The sequence below is a fragment of the Aotus nancymaae genome, unplaced genomic scaffold, assembly GCF_030222135.1.
Source record: "Aotus nancymaae isolate 86718 unplaced genomic scaffold, 86718_ANA_hifiasm-v0.15.2.pri h1tg000006l, whole genome shotgun sequence".
Lineage (NCBI taxonomy): Eukaryota > Metazoa > Chordata > Mammalia > Primates > Aotidae > Aotus > Aotus nancymaae.
Genome location: NW_026988417.1, coordinates 23,089,851 through 23,109,550, shown reverse-complemented (window position 1 = coordinate 23,109,550; position 19,700 = coordinate 23,089,851). Strand labels below are relative to the sequence as shown.

The window sequence follows — 19,700 nt, the reverse complement described above, 5'->3', positions numbered from 1 at the left end:
ACATTTTTCTGGTCAAATCAATTTTAATCATCTCCAGTGGAAGCCATGTCTCTAACCACTCTTCCCTTAAGCCTTTGCTGGTGGCCCCTTCTTTCTTTCCCCAGTTAGTTGGTAGACCCTCTTCTTGAGAATTATTCTTACCAGTTTATTCATACCAATCTTGAAAATATTTACTGTTGTACAAATGAATGGAGTTTCTTTAACCCCACCAAGGCGAATTAAGAGTTTTGAAGGGAAAGTTGACTTGACAATTGGTTAAATTTCAAATTGAGAAAAAAAGGGAAGATAGTAGTGATGTCTGGGGATAGTGGCTTTGGGTCTGCCTATGAGGCAAGCTAATAGTAGCTGATAGCTTCCATCTCCCCATAACTCCGGGATTTCTAAATATACCAGGTACCAACTTCCCTCAGTGTTGCTCATGAGCTTTGCATCCTAAGTGGAGTAGCTGTTGGACTTGGTATGACACACAGAAATGGCTTCATTTTAAATATATGATGAATATTTGAGATATAATATTGGACGTCAGGGGCTATTTCTATCTGCTACATTCCCTGTATGTTAAGCAGGCATGGCTTTAATACTGAATCTCTCTGTTCCTCTCAAAACTGAATAATTCTTCTTCTTCTGAATATGAAAGTCATACATGTTTATAAGAGAAAATTTGAAAATTACAGAAAGGCACACTCACATAAAAATAGTTAAAAAGTACTTATAATGTCATCAGCCACTACGAATGGCTTGTTATATTTCCTCCTCATCCTTCTCTTCTTTCTGAGGATATATTTTTACAGGTAAACTTTTTACGATTATAGTTTTTTCCAAGCTTAATTTCAAACCCTAATATATTTTGAACACTTTCCCATTATGCTGTTAAATATATTTTACAACAGATTTTAACAATAACAATATATATAATATATATTAAATATATATATATATATTTAATGTTACTGTTAAAATCTGTTGTAAAATATATTTTAATTAAGTGACCTAGGTCAATAAATTTTATATATATAAAATTTATTATAGGTCTATATATATATATATATATTTTATATATATAAAATTTATTGACCTAGGTCACTTAATGTTGGACATTCACATTGCATTCAAGTTTTTATTAATGCAAATAATGTTGCATTGGATATCCTCACAGGAAAAATCTTTGTATACATTCCCTTATTATTGCCTGAGGATGAATTTCTAGAAGTAGATGTTCTAGGTCTATAAGGTTTTTAAAAGTTTTGAATACATATTGCCTGCTTGCTCTGTAGAAAAATTATATGCAGCATAATCCTACCAATAGTATCTGACATCTATTTTCAACTGAATTGCTAAATGTAGAGGTCAATCCTGGAAGTGGTCTTCTTGGTTAAAGATGTTTCCTCAAAAATCTTGTGTCTAATTGGGCTAGCAAATATAAAGTAAGCATTTATCTGTGGCCACAAAATGTAGCTTAGACTTCAAAGTTAATTGCTTCATAAGATGAGAATTTATTTCCTTTCTACCTCTCCAACATTTTGGGAATGTATATGTATTAGTTTTGCTAGAGCAAAATTCAAATATCAAAGCACTGGAAAAACCTCACAGAAACAAAAGTTACATAACTAAATTCTGTTCAAGACTCTGTCTGGTGGTATTTAAAATAAGAAAAAGAAAATAAAATACCTATTTATTGTTCCCTTTTGAGACTATTTGCAAAATACAGTTTTGTTTTGTTTTGTTATTGTTTTTTTCCCTAAGATAGAGAACAGCTAAGCTAATTAGGACCTGAGTGCTAAAAAATTAGCACCAGGGGAACAGTTTGAAGACCTTTTTTTTTTACTTTTTTCAGTTTAGCAATTTGTGTACCTCAATTTTCTCTTGTCCTTACTAACTTCAGCTACTGCAAAAAAAAAATTCTTCTTATTAAATGAAATGTTACATTATATATTGAAGTTCAGTAGCACTTTAAATATTTAAATAGTACCAAATTTGACAATACTTGGTATGCCTTATTTTCAGTTCCAGTTTAAAAAAACATTGCTAGATAATCCTATTGAACATTTATCATCAAAATAATCAATAACTCTCTGCATTATAGATAGATAAACCTGGAATAATTAAGGTAAATGAAAATGTAGATTCACAAATACAACAGAGTTGAACATCAGACAAAATCAGATTTTAACCATCCTTTTATTATCTCTTATCTGTGTGCTTAATAAGTACAGTTGTTACTTTATGTTTAGATTAGTCCAATTGACTGCAACTCAGATTAATTTTCATGTTATTTTTTGTTTTAATGTGAAAAATGCCAAAAGCACATTTTGAGGTCTAAATTAAACTAGAGGCTGACTCAGTTCCATAGAGCTGGTCTGCAGGTTTTATTGAAGATGAGAGATGTGTTGCTGAGGTTGTCTATCATAACTTGTTTATAAAAAAAAGAAAAAGAAAAAGAAATGCTAGGAGGCATTCAAACTGTCTTGATTTTCCTCTAGTTACTTCCTCAAAGGTTCTTTGTTCACATGGACATCACTGTGGTCTTTTTTGTGCAAAATGAGGTTTGATTTTAAATCGTTTATAGAACAGAAGTCTTTGTTATATCCTATCCTGCTACCAACTTTTTGTTTTCTATGCAATCTCTGCTTCTAACCAGAGACTCGAAGCATGTGTTCAGAAACTGATGTGGGGTATCAGGATCAATTAGTCCCTCTAGGAATTAAAAGCAAGCAATTGAGTGCCTGTTAACAATGATTAACTTTAAAAATATTAGCAATTCTAGGCAGGCCCCTTTGCTTTCTGGACGAATGCTCTAGGCAGGCAGCATTCCCAGGAATATTGGTTTCCAGCTACGTAGACTTGCCCTCAGTTATAAAGTTGCCTCCGGGGTCTTTGCTATGGCTTTAATTTGGGGATGATTATTATTTTTTATGTATGGAACTTTAGTTCTTCTTAGAAAGGCTTTCAGCGATTTGCATGCTCTTTTCAGCTGCTCTTGGAACCTTTGCCCAGACTTATTTTTCTCCATTGTAAAATGGGTACACAGGTCATCTTTATTGGAGAGTTTGGAGGACTAAATTGATTGAGATGTGGTATATGAAGTGCTTGATCTTAATATCTAGCTCATACATGGTCTGCTGAATATGTTTACTTTCCACCTTTCTTTCTTGAGAAGTTTCTGCATACATATATTCTTATGCAGTTATTGTATAAATTGCATGTATGAAAGCATTCTCAAGGTTGTATTTTCCTGTTCTTTCTTTATTTAGAAAACTAAAACTACAGTGATTTTCTGCTGTGTCTAAGGGGTAAAAATGTGCCTATGTACTGTATTCATCAAACTTAAAATGTCAAAGCTCTTGGCTACCTTTTTATGCCCAGTAATGATAAACTGTCAATTTCCTTACGTTATCTGGGAATTTATTAGCAACTTGTTGCAGTTATGACAATAGACAAATCTCTTATCATATGTATGGTCTGAAAGAAGCAGCAGTCTGGTAGTTTTTTGTTTGTTTTGTTAAAACAAAACCTATAAACTTATAAAAACTAGTGAACAAATATATTTATCCTAATGGCTATTCTGAGTTTGCTTCTGAAATCACTTATTTTCAGTATAGACATCAAAACCAATTGTTTTTGCTGTTGTCTGAGGTTTTCGAGTTTGGGGGTTTGAATTTGCTTCTATTTTTTAGAAGTGGGCAGTTGGACATTGTCTGCAATATGGAGGGGTGAGAAACGCCTTTAATTTGGGGTAGGAGGGAGGAAGGAAACCCAAATGTTATACACTTCATTCAATATCTTTGTTAGAGAATTGGATTATTCTCTTGGGGATTTTTTTTTTCTCTCTTTGTTAGCAACTCGAGATAGATTCTCCTGCCTCTACCAGTGTTGGAGTCCTGGAAAATGTTAACAGACTACAGAGGGGAGAAATTCTATGAGGATGGAATGTAGACTCTGTGTAGATATGTAACATTAGGAGCACTCACCAGGTGTTAATAAATACCTTTTTCTATTGTTGAGATAAAATGGATTTGATTTGGGTGTGAACTGCAGTGGTCAATGAAAGGAACTTGTACCTAACCAGGGTGTGTTTTAAGCAGTAGAAAAGGAATCTGTGTATTGATTTAAAGGACATTGCTTTTTCATACCAAATTATTATCCATTTATAAGAGTTGTCATCCCCCTAAAATGGTAAGCCTCTTGTGTCCATGTCATATGCTTTCTTGGCAGTCCTTGTGACACATGGCAGTGCACACAGTAAAGTTTTGATAGATCCTTGTTGTCTGAAACCGAATATTTGGAAATTTTGCAGGCAGAGTTGATGAAGGGGTGAAAGGAGGGCTGTGGGTAGACAGTGAGAGAAATAGGCCTGGGGAACCAGAAAAACCCGAGATTGGTGAGCAATAAACAATTTAAGTTCTCCTGAGTAAAGAAAAAAACTGGACAGAAGAAATATTTTAATCTGAAGAGTTAATTAACAAAATTAAAAAAACCTCTAAAACATCTCTCTCATTACAGTTTTAATTTTAAGACTAAAAAAAAAAAAAAAAAGTGGAAAGCACTCTAATTTGTCCTAAGAATCTATTTAATTTTGATTTTTCCAGTAATAGAAATTTGAGGGGGAAATGCAACATGCTGTAGTTTATAAGTCCTTTAAATGTTGTTACTTCTGAATCACCACCTTCTTTGTGGTAGTGATAGCGAAGAAAAAACAAGCGTGTTTGAAGTTACTTCTGATTTTAGTGCATGTGCTGATTTGATTTTTTAGAAGTGGAATTAGATGGCAAAAAATAAGAAAACCCCAACAATACAATCTGGGCAGGTTAAAATATAAAATCTATAATAAGCACGTCCCAGTGTAAAGAACATCTCTAAAAGGTGTGAATAGGTTTCAAAAATATGATGAATATCTAGCGTTGGATGAACACAAATAAAAGTATCAGTGAATATCACAGTGCAAAAATCACCTGATAATAATTAATAAACATTGACTCTTAGCCAGCTGACCAATTTTATTTCATAGTTGACCACTGAGGGTAGAGCCAATGACCTTTGTAATAATTTACTGAAGTTTTATATTAAATCAAAATATAATTGGGAAGAATTATATTAGTGTTTCTTTGTGAGGAGGGCAGAGTAATGCCACTAATTGCTTGTGGAAAAGTATTCCTGAGGTTGTATTTTCCTGTTCTTTCTTTAGAAAATTAAAACTACAGTAATTTTCTGCTATTTGTAAAAGAGAAAAATGTGCCTGTGAACTGTATTCAGCAAACTTAAAATGTCAAAGCTCTTGGCTACCTTTTTATGCCCAGTAATGATAAACTGTCAATTTCTTTACGTTATTTGGGAATTTATTAGCAACTTGTTGCAGATATGACAGTAGACAAATCTCTTATATGTATGGTCTGAAAGAAGCAGCAGTCTGGTAGTATTTTGTTTGTTTGTTTGTTTTGTTCTTTCTTTCACTTTAATATTTGAGCACCTTAATATTTAAAATATGTGTTAGGGCAAATCACTGTGTTTTTCTGCATAACGAGCTAGACTATGAAGAACATAGTACATTAATCTCAGCAGAATAATATTTTACCAATTATGTTTAGATTACTGGGGGATTTTTTTTCAGATAAATTATTGTCAAGCAAAAGAATTGAGCTGATTCTAAAAGTATTGGCTTTAACATTTTATGAAAACATGTTTATTCACCAAGATACATAAATGTATACACCTCCTGGGAACTTGGAAGGGTTAAGTCAGACTGTCATGTTACAGGAAGTGTTTTTCCACTGTATCGAGTACGTTGAGTTTGTTATGTATTCAATATGTAGTGTCATCATAAAACAGTTGCACCTGCATTAGCCCTCATTGTCTCAAGGTGCGAGCTGAAAAATAATAAAAAGTAAAGCTCAGGAATTGAGTATTTCTGCTAATAGTGTGTTGGTATTTTTCCCTCACTTCACGGACATTCTTGATTTCAAAAGGCAAACTACACAACCCAGGGCACTAGGGTTGGAATTCAATGTTTATTCAGAAAGGCACCCTAAGGCAGTTAGAGGGGAAGTGCTACATGTTAAAAAAAAAAAAAAAAAAATGGAGCCGGGAATCTAAGCTGATCTGAGCACAGCAGCAGCGACTGTATTTACTAACACTTGTTTTCTGGGAGCCTATGAGAGAAATGGAAATAATTAGAAGGAAGCTGAAAGGATTGGGGTTTTGTGGCTTGTTCTCCTTATATGGAGCAAAGCAAACTGCAGCAACACTTCGGGAGCTGGTATTCCCTACTGCCATAGGGGCAGCCAAATTCTGGGTGGAGGAGTTTGTTTATACCTTAACAAATACAGGCTGTTTTGTTGATTAAACAAGCAAAAAAAAAAAAAAATTGCCCCATTTGCTGCTTTCAAACACTCCCCCAATGAGAAAATGTCTCATAAAAATGCATCATGTGTTAAGCTCTTGCTTTAGTCCCAAACTGAGCTTGAGTCCACTTGGAGATCTTAGAATTAAAGAGTTCTTGGGGAATACACATTTGAGCTAAGAATGTAGTTCCTCTGTCATGAAACAGGGAGCTTTGCCACTTGCTTGTTTTGGAAGGAAAATAAATTAAAAAAAGATTGCAGGGGATTTTGGTTATTATATGGCCAGGGCTCCGTTTAGAGTCTGTGGCATTCAAAGCTGGCTTTAATCACAGCATGATGCTCAAAGCCTCCAAAAGTCCAAGTGTTTCCTTTCTTTCTTTTTTCTTTCTTTCTTTTTTTTTTTTTTAAAGCGTTACTTCACTGAGGCAGAGGGCTGCCTTTGAGTGACGTCACGAGTTAGAGCAGCAAGCTGCACAGGGGAAGGGAGGCTGGGTGAGTGACAGCCCAGCCTACTTTTTAATAGCTTTGTCATGTGACTGGGGACTGTAGTAAGACAGGTGCCTTCAGTTCACTCTCAGTAAAGGGCTGGCTGCCTGCATGAGTGTGTGCACTGTGTCACTGTGGATTGGAGTTGAAAAAGCTTGACTGGCGTCATTCAGGAGCTGGATGGCGTGGGACATGTGCAACCAGGACTCTGAGTCTGTATGGAGTGACATCGAGGTGAGCTGGGGCAGGGCTCGGCGCTGCAGCCAGGACTGACGCTTCCTTCAGATGCTATTATTCCTGTAAGGGGGGATGGGCTTGGGCAAGGAGAGGAGGCAGGAAAGTAGTCTAGGCAGGAGCTTTTACAAGAGAATCTCAATCTTATCTTAACTCCAATAAGTTTGCTATTTTAAGGTGGCTCTGAGATGCCTTGAGCAAATCAAAGCTTAGCTGCTGTCATCAGTATCTGTTGCAGTTAGAAACTCTTTCCATGTGACTTTGGCACTGCTTCTACTCATATGCAATATTTATGCTCTAAGATATTGATATGAATCAGAAGCTGAAGTCTTTCCAGTGGTGTTTAGTGGCCTGGTTGGAAAAATGCCATTTCTATTTATAATAAGACGAAGATAAAAATATTAAAATGGATGTGTTCAAATATAGTCCGTTTTGACTCTAGTCCGGATTCCGCCCCCCCCCCCCCCCACCCCGTTCATCAGACAGAGAACTTACAAAATCCTAAATAATCCTGCTGGGCTATTTTAGATTGCTTTTCCCAGAGAACACAAAACAACTATGCTGCTTCCTTTAAAACTCCTATGCGTGGTTGAAAGATTTGGCCAGCGAATGAAAAATGCCTTGCAGTGCAAGGTTTTCCGTTCGCGTCGGTGGCAGGGAAGCCAATGGTTAAATCTTCCTGTACCACGGAGAGCTGCCTGAAGCCGAGAGAGAATAGAGTTTATGCAGGACTGTGTGTGGAGCTGCTCGCTGCTTGTGTAAAAATAGACGGCAATACATCAATTCCACAGTCTCTGCTGGCTACAATTCATACAGGGGGGAGAATAACGCAAGCAGTTTCCTCGCAATCTCTGGACTCTAGTTGGGGGACGGAGGACCTCGGCGTGTTTGCATTCAGCACAATGGAATGTTCTCGGAAGGAAAGTTTGGGCAACTTGGGAAACAAGCGAAACTTTCTGTGGACTCTGGTGAGATGGACTCGAATTGAATTGCATGGAGGATCCCAGCTGCTAACAATGAATCTGGCAAAAGACTGCGAGTGTTTCCTCTGGGTAGCTGGGGGCACGTAGGGTAAGGGGGAGGATCAAGCCCACACGTGATTTGATTAAATAAGGTGTCCATGTGGTGCAGCGATACACATCTGAGTGAAAATAATTTGGCCAAGGCCGTCTGTGAATCCATTTTTCCTATGTAGCGAGGCATGCCCGGGATTCTTAACTCTTTGCTGGGTTTGCAAATGTTGGCTCCATTTGCCCTCCCTTGCCTTGGTAGATCGTATTTGCGGATTGTAATTGTTATCTTGTTCCGATTTCTCGGTAAGGTGGAATAGATATGGATAATTCATATGCCCTGTAGCCATTATGAGTCAGGGTTATAAGTGACTTCAAAGTCCTAATTGTCTTTGAGTAGCCGGAGTGTCCTGTGGGTGGTTGTCTGGCTGGCACTGTGGGTCTCAGCTGCTGTAGTTTCATTTTTCCATCATGTATTATTCCTGATGCTGCTAGGAGTTGATTGAGGAACTAGATCATATGGAAATAAGGAAGATTTATTTTAATCATTGGAATTCCTGCAGTTATTTTCAAATAAACATCAGAAGCACTTAGAATACAGTGGCCTTTAAATTTTTTTCTTAAGCAAGAGAGGTCTTGGCTACTTGTCCGGCCGTGGATGGAGTCGCCAGTCAGCTGAGATTGGGCCAGTCACTTCTCTGTTGCACTATAGGCAGCTAGCTGCTAGAAGCTTTGCCTACATGGCAGCGGCTCTGGGAATCACCCCCGCCAGTCTAAAATATTACGAGCAGCAGGTAGTGCAGGCAGTTTTCATTTTTTGAATCATTAATGTTTGCTGTCATCCTAAAACGTATTATGCCCTTTTGCACATAATGACAGGACAGCACATTGGTTAATAAAGGCCTATATCCCTATAGCTACTCGGAGTGCCCCATGTTTCACAGTTTAATGAAGGTGATGTACAATAAGGTTACTAAGATTGATAGAGACAATTCACATGACATACACTCCACTCAGTCTGTCATTCTTTACTGCCCCTCTCTCTACCCCCTTTCCCCTGTCTCGACTAATTTTTTTTAAGAACTAAATTTCTTTTTTCATTAATATAATTAATGTGGCCAAGTCCACTCCTTCTCCTCTCTCTCTTTAAAATTTACCATCAATGGCACAAAAACCTCCAAAAGGTTAATGGAGAATTATACTTAATTATAATGATTCATTATCATCAGTGCAGTTAAGCTAATTTATTGTCTGCTCCTTAACTAAGAGAAAAGTCTGTTGGGGTGAAATAACATACAATAATTAGACTTTTGTGTTTAGTGACTGCTTTATCCTCTTAAATCTTATTATAAAATTGAGGCTACAGTTGTGAAATAGCTGTCATAGTTGCAAAGAGGCAGTAGAATGTGTCTGTGTAATTGCAATAAAGCACACCTGTTACAGATGTATAGGGAAACAGTAAATATCAGCATGTCAGATGAGGACAGTTACAGGGCTCGGACTGTTAAGTCTGGCATCGTCCAAAGGCCAAATATAAATTAATAACAGGAACACTTGCTACCACTAATGTGTTTTAGATTAGCAGGATAATGCCACATTCAGAAGCACAGATTTTATTAGCATGTCAACATTGGCAAGAGCACACGCACTTTTCTCAACCATACCATAAAAGCAAAAGAGAGAGAGAGAGAGAGAGAGAGAGAGAAAGCACGAGTGAGAAGAAGGAAAGGAATATGTAAATGACAAGATAGCACCAATACAATAAATTGACCTCGTCTATTCAATGGTTTTCAAAAGTTATTTTAAAATACATATTTCTAGAAGGTTAAAGGGTTTTGAACAAGTCATGCCCAAGAGGGCAGTTAAAGAGAGGGACAACAAGAAGTTGTCCACAAGTCAGTATGCCACTGTAGCATTACAAAACATGGTTGGTTCCTAAGTTTCACAACAGGAACTTAAGCCATACATAGAGAGCCTACATTTTCTTGATTATTTTTACTTTTGTGTTGCTATTTTTGTTGTGTGTTTTTTTTAAGACTATCCCCCTATAAAATTCTAGTGTATCTTGCACCATTGAAAACGTTCTCCCCCTATCTCGGAATTGGTGACATTGAGGAAAAGTAAAGATCGTGTCTTGGTGCTTGGAGGATAAGCTGTGTGGGCAAGAATGGAGTCTGGGAAGTGTTACACCCACAACCAAATATGAGCATTGTACCAGAACGAGATCTCTTCAGCCTAACCTCCACTTACTTATAAACCTTGTCAGGTATACTGATCTGTAACTTTGGGCTAACTCAGATAATAAAAGGAAAGACCAATAAAATGATAAGGAAAGAGTTTTGATGGCGAGAAAGGCCCTTCCTTTGCATTCCCTTGTGCCCGCTGCCAGAGACCTCAATGGGGCCCAGTGGTATTAGAGAAGGACGGCAATGATTTTTAGTCTCCCTCATCCTCCTCTTACCAACTGCTGACTCCATTACCCAGTACTTACTTCTCAGCATGTTGCTTCTGATCACGCTGCTGCATATGACCTGTGTAATGTGGTCTGCTAGGAATCCCTGCCAGGGATAACAGGGGTGCTTGAGAAAGAAAATCTGCATAAAACTTATTTCATTCAAAATGTAAATGTCAAGGAGCATCTTTCACTTTATGCCTAACTGCTGCCTGGATGTGAACAATTCCACAGCATCTCTCCTGACCTTGGAAGTTGGGGCCATGAGGTGCGTCAGTGTGTGCCTCCTGATTTAGACACCCCAACTCACAGGTGGATAAAATCCTTTCTGATCTGTCAATGCCAGACCCCTGCAATGGGAGTTCCTGCAGTGTTTTTTACTATCTGCAGACTAACATTAGCAGTAAGGAAGTCAATTCAAGTTTAGGAGACCACCTTATCGGTAAGGGGAGTCCACTTGCCTCCAAAAGCCATGTGGTGAAACAGTTAAAAAGACTGTCTATTCCATGTAATGGGGTGAAAGACTTTGACAGTTAAAAATAATCTTGGTGATAAGCTGCCCAGCCATGGTAAAAGATATTTTAAACCTCTCAATATATAAAAATTATTTTAAAACTCTATAAACAAAAGCAGTTATTTTGAATTTACTTAGAGCACAGTTTAGATATACATAAATAATAAACAATATATAGTCACTATGCACATTGTGAGTTTTCTTTTCCAAGTACTAAGTGATCCCAGTCATACACACACATACGCACACATGCGCAGATACACACACACAAACTTGCAAGTTACATACAAAAGCCATATAGAAAAAAATATGATTTTTGTCCTTTATTTCAAGGAACTTGCTTTTGCCTGTTAAGGATGAAGTCCAAAAAGTCATGAAGAGTCAAGTAAGAGTAAATGATTTAAATAACAATTCAGGAGAACCATAGATGAGTCAAAGGGCTTTGCATCATTAGTTGCCAAATGAATTATATGAATTCTAATGCTTAAAAGGAGTGTAAATGGAGAAAATTTTTCCTAGTCAGATTTCTTTGTTCTTTTTCCATTTAGCAATCGTTTATTGAGGGTCTATTATGTGTGAGGGAATTTCCAAGGCAAAATCAAGTTTGTATTATGGCTAACCATAAGACAATTTGAAACCTTAGAAGCAGTAACTATCAAACAGGTACCAAGAATTTTGCACAAAGGTATATAGTTGATTTCTAACTGGAAGAATCAGAGAAAGCTTCATGGGAGCATGGTATTTACCATGTGTTTGAAGGTAGAATTTTGGATGGAATAAATCAGGGAAATTATCCTTCAGGAGCCAAGTGGTGAGTAAAGATTTTAGGATATTTTTCCTGGTGATTAAAGTCCCAGAGACTAGCTTTGGTGATGTTGTTGCATTAACTAGGCTTAATTCCTATCACATGCTATTGCAGTTTAATAAATTCCTGTGGTTAATAGAAGCTTTTTTTTTTTTCTGCCTCCTGCAGTGTGCTGCTCTGGTTGGTGAAGACCAGCCTCTTTGCCCAGATCTTCCTGAACTTGATCTTTCTGAACTAGATGTGAACGACTTGGATACAGACAGCTTTCTGGGTGGACTCAAGTGGTGCAGTGACCAATCAGAAATAATATCCAATCAGTACAACAATGAGCCTTCAAACATATTTGAGGTAAGGACATCCTTTGGAAAAATTAATTTTTCATTGACTTTGGCTTTGGCCAGAGTAACATGCTAATAGGCTTGAACACATCATGGGTTCTTACTTTGCTGTCATCAGAAGATATTTACATACTTTCTAACTTAAAAAACAGTGTTTGGAAAGCAGATGTTTTATTTTTATTTTATTTTATTTTTTTAAAGACTTAAGGGACTAAGAATCAACAACTGAGTGAGTTAAACTCTGTTGAAATAATAAGGGGTTGTGAAAGAATTAGTGACAAGGAAGAACAAAAGTCTAAACCTGTTTATTCCTATTTCCCATAGAAAGATAATGAGCAATAAATGGTACCTCATATAAATTCATAAATAAGAAGGCATTTTTTTTAACCACGGGGGTAGATGTCTACCTTTATTTGCTTTACTGATTAAGTGAACTCTTTTTATTATTAATTCGATTTTGGTTCATATCTCTAATTTCTTTATATAATGGGAATTTCCAAACCTGGCTACTCTACTCTATACTTATAAATCAGTGAAAATTCATTTACTTTTCAGTAGCAAGAATTACCTCCCTGACTCTGGACTCTTATTATAAGCCTACCCTATAATAAAGAATGTTAATCTATTCCTATTAAAGTGTTACTTTGAGAAGAGAAATTCTTTCCCACAAGATCAGTAATCATTGACTCGAAAATACATGATTTTTTATAAGAACAAACATTTAGTGAGTACTCTGGCAACTGACTTAAACGAAGATTGACAAATCAGCTAGTTTCTTTTATCACAACTATGAGCACCATCATCATCATCATCATCTAATGTTTTCTGAGCACCTACTGTGTGCCAGACTTTGTTTTCCACCTGCGAAGACATTTCTTATACTTTAAAGTTATTTGGTTGAAATCCAAGTCTTGAGAAAGCCAATTTAAAAATATTAATTGAGTTTTTCCTGGAACCCAGCATATAATACATGCTAAATAAATGATTGTTGAATCAGGAGTGAATGATGAATCTATTCATGTTGATAATGATAATAGTAATGACAGTAATGGCCAACATTTTGGAATACTCATGCTTAATATATGTCATCTCACTTATCTTTGTAAACAACCTATTATTAGGTCCAATTATTATCATTCCTGTTTTACATATGCAGACACTGAAACTCAGAGAGGTTATTTGATTTTCCCCAAATCACACAGATGACAATAAAGACCTGGGGTTTGAACCCCAAATTTATTGGACTTCAAAGTCTGTAGACTTTGTAGTTAGGATACATCAAGGATGTATCCTTGATGAAAACAGAGAACCTATGAATTTGGGTGACAGCCATCCTTTACAAAGACATATCAAGCTGCTTCTTTGCTCAATATATTTAAAAATAGAACAGAATCTTTCCTTTCAGTGTTGGTTGGCGTGGAAGTAGTTAGCTGGTGAGCTGAGATGGCTGTAGGTTCTGCCGATGACTGAGATTTTGTAATACCTCTGGAGATTAAGTGGGTTTTAGAAGAATGCTTAAGGTAGTAGAGTTGGGACTGGGGAGACAGAACAAGGTGGAGGAAACACTGAAGATTGTGGTTAATTCTACTTTCCCAGGCTTCTCAGCCAGGTCTTAGAAAGTTCATGTGAGGACTTGGCCAGTTAGAACTGGTAAATTGAACATTCCTCACTCAGTACACTTGTCAGGTTACAGGCCCATTCTAAGTCATGCTGCATTAAATAAATAGTGCTTTAAAAAAATGTCCATCTCTATAGACCTCTTATCTAAAAATCAGCTATTCCATATCAGGTGAATGCCATGCATTTTGTAGAGGCTAGAGAATAACTTAGAGGTGGGGGAGATGGCAAAGGAGTCAATGCCTCTCTGGCGGGGTACTTTAAAAAAAATACAACTTTTTGCATAACCTTTATGTCCCTGTATTTTGTATTGTGATATTTGTGAGAGGTACTTCACATTTATATCTTCAGGAGACTTGGTTCAGCATCTAGTTAATTATCTACACGTAGGTGCTTAATCTATGCAATGCCACCCTTTTTGTTTCCCTGTATCATATTCCACACTAATAAAATTATTTTCAGGCAGGATTCTAAAACAGAAAGTTCATTTAATTTAGTCTCTCATTAGGTCATTTTAAACCATTGATTCTTAACCAAAGGCAATTTTGGTCCCCCCCAACCACCCCAATTCAGGGGACATTTGACAGTGTCTGGAGGCATGTTTGGTGGCTACCACTGGGGACAAGCTGATGCTACGAGCATTTACTGAGTAGAGATTAGAGACTAGAGATGCTCGCAAACATCCTACCACAGGCAGAACCGCTCCCACCACATAAAATGATTCAGCTTCCAGTGAAAAAAGTGCTGAGGTTGAGACACCCTGTTTTTAAAAAAAGTCACAAAATTCCCCCTTATAAATTACTAAAGATTAATTGGTCAGATTTCTGAGAGAAGACATAGGAAGGTACTGGATATAAAGAATGAGAAGTCATATAGCGGTATCGACATGCCTGGGGCTCCAGGACTATTATGTCAGGTATTCTCTTAGTGTCAGAGGGCAAGAGTGACTGTTTAGGTAAGTTCCCATAACAGTTTTCTCTGATGTCACAAAGCCCATTCTTTATCTAGGCAAAGGGTAAGGTCATATGTGGCAATGTGGTTACCCACAGCGGCAGCTTCAGGAGCATTTGTATGGCGTGATGTCGCCTCCACTCTTTGCCCTCTAGTGTTAAACTCATACATTTTTTTCTATAATGTGAAAGGAAAGTGTGTTTTGAGCAGAGGTGACATTCTAAGATTGGGTCTTCCCCTGTGAAGAAGGTTCGTATGTAACCAAATAACTCTTTTGCGGGCACAGGTTTGTGTTGCTTCTCCCAAAGCAGCATTTCAGAGAAGCACTTTCCCAGGGCCAGACACTCACAGTGGACTTTTCACCTGCACTCACCTTCTTCCAATTTGCAAAGCCCTACCTCATCACATTTGAGAAGGCCTTGTACTTGAGCAAGTTAAACAGTCACGGGCTCTGCCGTCTCTAATCTGACAATAACAAACATTATCTACTTTGGATTCCCAGAATAAAATCAGGCACTGAGTAGTTAAATGCTTTTCCCTGACTCAAATAGCACGTCAATGACACCACTGGAAACTGGCCCTCGGCTCTCTGAATTCTCATCACAGCAGAAAGTGGGATTTAGGGGTATATAATAGAGTGTCAGAGTCTTAAAATGTTAAGAGTAAATTATGTATCTCTTCCTTTTGTTTCTTCCATATGTTTGAATCTAAGTTTAATTTTTATTTAGCATCACAAATTTAATAATGATAAAGAATGAAGGTGAATGTCACAATTTGAGAAAGGGAATTCTGAGTGGGGGCAGAGGGGTGGGGACATGCAATGGCACATGTTTGGTTGAGTAACTGGACACACAATGTTCTCTGCTTATGCAACCTGTGTTCGGATGTGTGAATGCAGGTGACCAGGTACGATTCAGAAGCCACTTTAAAAAAAAAAAAACAGGGCGAAAGGCTTAGAGGTAACAGCCTTCAGTGAATCTGATCCATGTGTAGGGAAAACAGGATGCTGTCCCTGGACCGGCTGGTAGCAAGATTTATGTTTCAGAATATTGCAACATAACTTCCTTCCCTCTGTTGCCTTTGTGCATTGTTTGAAGGAGGAGAATAAAGGACTACTTTTACAGCACAGCAGTGTGTAAAGATGGATGGCATGGGGTTAGTTTAAATAGCATATTGGCCTTTTTGGGTCACTGTGGGCAACCTTGTCCCTGATTTATTTTAACACCTGCTTTAATGCCTCCATGATACAACTGAATGGGCATCTTTCATTCATTCGTCTGTTACTTCTGAATGAAGCTACTTGGGGTTTGTTAGAATGATGGCAAGTGAGAATGCAGTTGTCTCTAGGTCATTACTTGTAATACGTTCTGAGGCCTGCCTTTGCTGATGGGGAGAAAAGGACTCTCACAGCTGTAGTCAGCCAGCATTCATGTTTGGTCATTGCTGGAACTCTCAGGAAGCCTGAGACTGTGAACTTTGTAGCAGAAAAGAATGAGTGGTGGTTTTGTATTTGTGTGTAAATTTTCCTGCTATATGGCATCCAGGAAATGAATGTGGAAGCTTTCAAGACTACTTGATTATTCTAGTTGGAATATAGATACTTTACATTTCTTCATTTGGCTTTCAGTTACACTCTAAATTTTGCAAAAAGTGGGCATTTATTATGTACCTGTCAAAAAGGTAAAATAACAAATACTGGCAGTAGTTCAACAGACCATGAGCAGTTAGGGAGCAGGGAATCTGCCAGTCTTGTTCACTGACATTTTTCTAGACATTTTCTTAGAAAAACAGCAGAAAGTGAGAACTCAATAAATATTTGTATCATAAGGAATAAGTTGATTTTCATGTGTTTATTGGTGGTATGAACTGAGTTAGGTAATGTTAAGATTATATACAAAGCACAAAAGAAGGTCTGTGTCCTAAAGGACTTTAAATCTAGTTTGGGAGGCAAAATGAACAAATATAAAACAATTAGGAAACCATGCAAGGCTGTGTATTCATATATACAAGTATATACATATGTTTGTATTCTTAGCAACTGGAAAACAATATAAGACTGTATATTCATGTATATGTATATATGTGTACCTACATGGGATGATATATATATATATATATTTGCAATATGAAAACATTGCAAGCTTGTGTATGCATATATGCATGTATATATATGTGTGTGTATGCATGTGTATTTCTAGCTGAGGACATAAACAGCAAGAATAAATTCACAAAGATTTTAAAAGAATAGGAGCAAAGTGTTATCATAGAGGGGATGTGGAAGTGAGGAGCTTAGTTTACTCAAAGTAAAATGTTTATTAATGGGAACACAGAAGTAGGGGGAGTAAGTTTGGATGTAAAGCAGGTACAGAATTACGGTGGGCCACGAGAACCCAGTTGGAAATGTTTAGAGTCTGCATGGTAGAAAGTAGGATGTCATTAAAGGATTTTAGTAGATCAAAATAATGGAGGTGGTATTTAAGAATGATAATGCTTAAGAGATCTAGGCAAGTAGGAAATATGGAAAATCAGAGAGCAGGCCCTGCTACATTCCAAACCCAATGCGATACAGGTACAGGGAAGGGACAAGGCAATAGCAGAGAGGGTGGCATTCAGGGAACAGATTCAAAGCACCTTGAAGGAAAATTCCATCAGCCCTGATAACTCTGAGTTAGGATTCACAGAGAGGTGGCAAGGAATGCTAACTCAAAGATATTCCAAAGAGAAGCAGAACTTCATGGATATCGTCCCTGGTTAGGCTTCTGCTCACCTTTAGGAGCTGAAGTACTTCCTAGATTTGTGAGTCATTTTACAAAGGGGCCCTCTATCTCCTCACTCCTCACTGCCGCAGGGACAGAACATATTTAACCCAATCCACAAATGTACGTGGTGTCTGCTTTTTTTCACTTGTCTCCTCGGAGGAAATTCTGCAGCCTTCCATGGTAATGAATTCCTGCTTCTGTCTGTGCCTGTGGTCAGACAGACTTTTCTGTGAATGGCAAACCTCTTGGAATTTTAACAAAACAAACAGACAGGAAAAAAAATGCGTGTATAAACAACCTCACCTTAATTTAATCATTGGAAGAATAAGTTCTTTTTTGTTATGTGAGAGAGCTGAATTAATTCACAATAATCACTTTTATAAGATTTCTGGAGTTTCCAATTTGCAATCAATAAATGTTTGTCATTTAAATTAAATTTACGGCCCACAGCCAGATTTTTGCCACCCTTGGTAATGACACTTACAGAGAACATAGACTTCAAGTAAGAAAATAATAGCCATTTAAGTGGAGAGATAATTGGCTGTAACATAAGAACATTGAGGAATGTTGAAACTCATGGAGACTTATGGAGTATTTTAAAAATTTATGTTGTACTTATCTTTGCATTTGTAGTCTACCACAAAATTCCAAATTCTGGGTATAAATCAGTTAGATGTTCATCTTGGAGAGTCACAAATCAGGAAGCAACAATCTGACCCAGCCTGTGTGCTGCTTTATTTCCAGCCTCTACTGTCGGCTTATCTTGCAGGGAGACTAAATAGTGTTGTGTGTGTGTGTGTGTGTGTGTGTGTGTGTGTGTGTGTGGTGTGTGTTCATCTACACACCTCAGTTCAGCACTGTTGTTTTAGACTTCTCGGCTTGATAACATCTGGCTTATCTTGGGAACATCTGGTTTATCACCCTATTTCCTCCCTGCCATTATGCTGACCACTGGAAAAATATGGCTCAGGAGTTCTGACCCACAGGGCTCTGTCTCCTGGCATCAACCCCTGCTAATAAATAGCAACTCACAGGATGCAGGTTACATGACCATCTTTCACTGGCACTAACCTTCCTGCCTGCTGGTGGCTTTTGTTAATGGAAGGTGTGGCTACGAGAGATGAGATTGGCTGCTGTTTTTTGTTGTTGTTGTTTTTTGTTTGTCTGTTTTTAAATGGAAGTTGATTCAGCTCTTAGCCATTTGCAATTTGCAAAGTGAGAATGTGTCTGTTTCATTAGGCACAATGATTGTAGAAAGTGCTATTTTGTATTTTGGGGTGGTAGAGACGCATGATTGCATGTCAGATACTCTAGGCAGTCCAGAAAGTAAAATGGGCCATTTTATGGGCTTATTGCTGGCTTTTTCAACCTCCTAGAGTCTCAACTGGTTCATCAAAGTTACTCTGCCTGGATACCTTTGGGGCCAAAATAGTGGAGACCCAAATTCACAAGGAGGAAATCTTGGAGCAGAATCAGGAAAAAGTGGCTCATTGCTTCTTAGATTTACTTCAAAGATAATAGTGTAGGTGAAAGTAATCACAAGGTTCAGAGTGTTGCATTGGACAAACTGTCTGTTTGTATAGCAACCATGTGTCTGTGTGGAGACCTTATACACATGCTGTGTTTATTTGTCCATGCACCACTATCTCTATGCCATGTCCTGGAAGCACAGCCCAGCAGATGACTCACCTCTGGATGAAATCAACACACAAAGCAGATAAAAAGCTGAACATTAAAGACCACATTGTTACGGGGGAGAGCCAAATTGTTCCTCCACCATTCCCTATCCCAGACTTCACATTTAACAAGGTTAATTTGTCCCTATAATTATGTGCCTATTCTTTGAGTAATGAAAAATTTTATTGTGGGTTTTATAAAATGAATTGCCTGTGATGTAAAACAATTTCGGTAAGGGCCATTTTTTTTCTTCGTCTTAACCTCTCAGGTTCCTTTTAACTTTTAAGACTGTGCACTCTGAGGTAAGCGTGAAAGCTAAACAGGATACTGTGTTTTACCGTAGCTGGAATGAGAACAGGGAGAAGGGGAGAAAGATCCGCAATGAAATACGCACTCTTATTCTTGGCAATGGCAGAGCTGTTTGAAGCTAAATGACTTCTTATCCATTAAGTCATTTGTCCCAAAGTGATGATAGAAGATACTTTTGTGCCTTTTCTTTTCCAAAATGATAGAGTGATTTGC

The 19,700-nt window shown here is 37.6% G+C and overlaps 1 protein-coding gene across 6 annotated transcripts in view; it reads left to right on the top strand.

Moving 5' to 3' along the window:
- The window catches only part of PPARGC1A (PPARG coactivator 1 alpha), a 685,546-nt gene that overhangs the window by 581,033 nt on the left and 84,813 nt on the right, over positions 1-19,700 (top strand). For 4 of the 6 annotated variants that reach the window (XM_064366095.1, XM_012472400.3, XM_064366093.1 and 1 more), the window contains one exon: positions 12,005-12,184. In XM_064366095.1, coding sequence (XP_064222165.1) covers positions 12,005-12,184 — 180 coding nt within the window. Of the gene's footprint in view, positions 1-6,868; positions 7,056-7,347; positions 8,024-12,004; positions 12,185-19,700 lie in introns of those variants that run through there. The other 2 variants (XM_012472397.3, XM_012472396.3) reach the window with 2 other exon arrangements.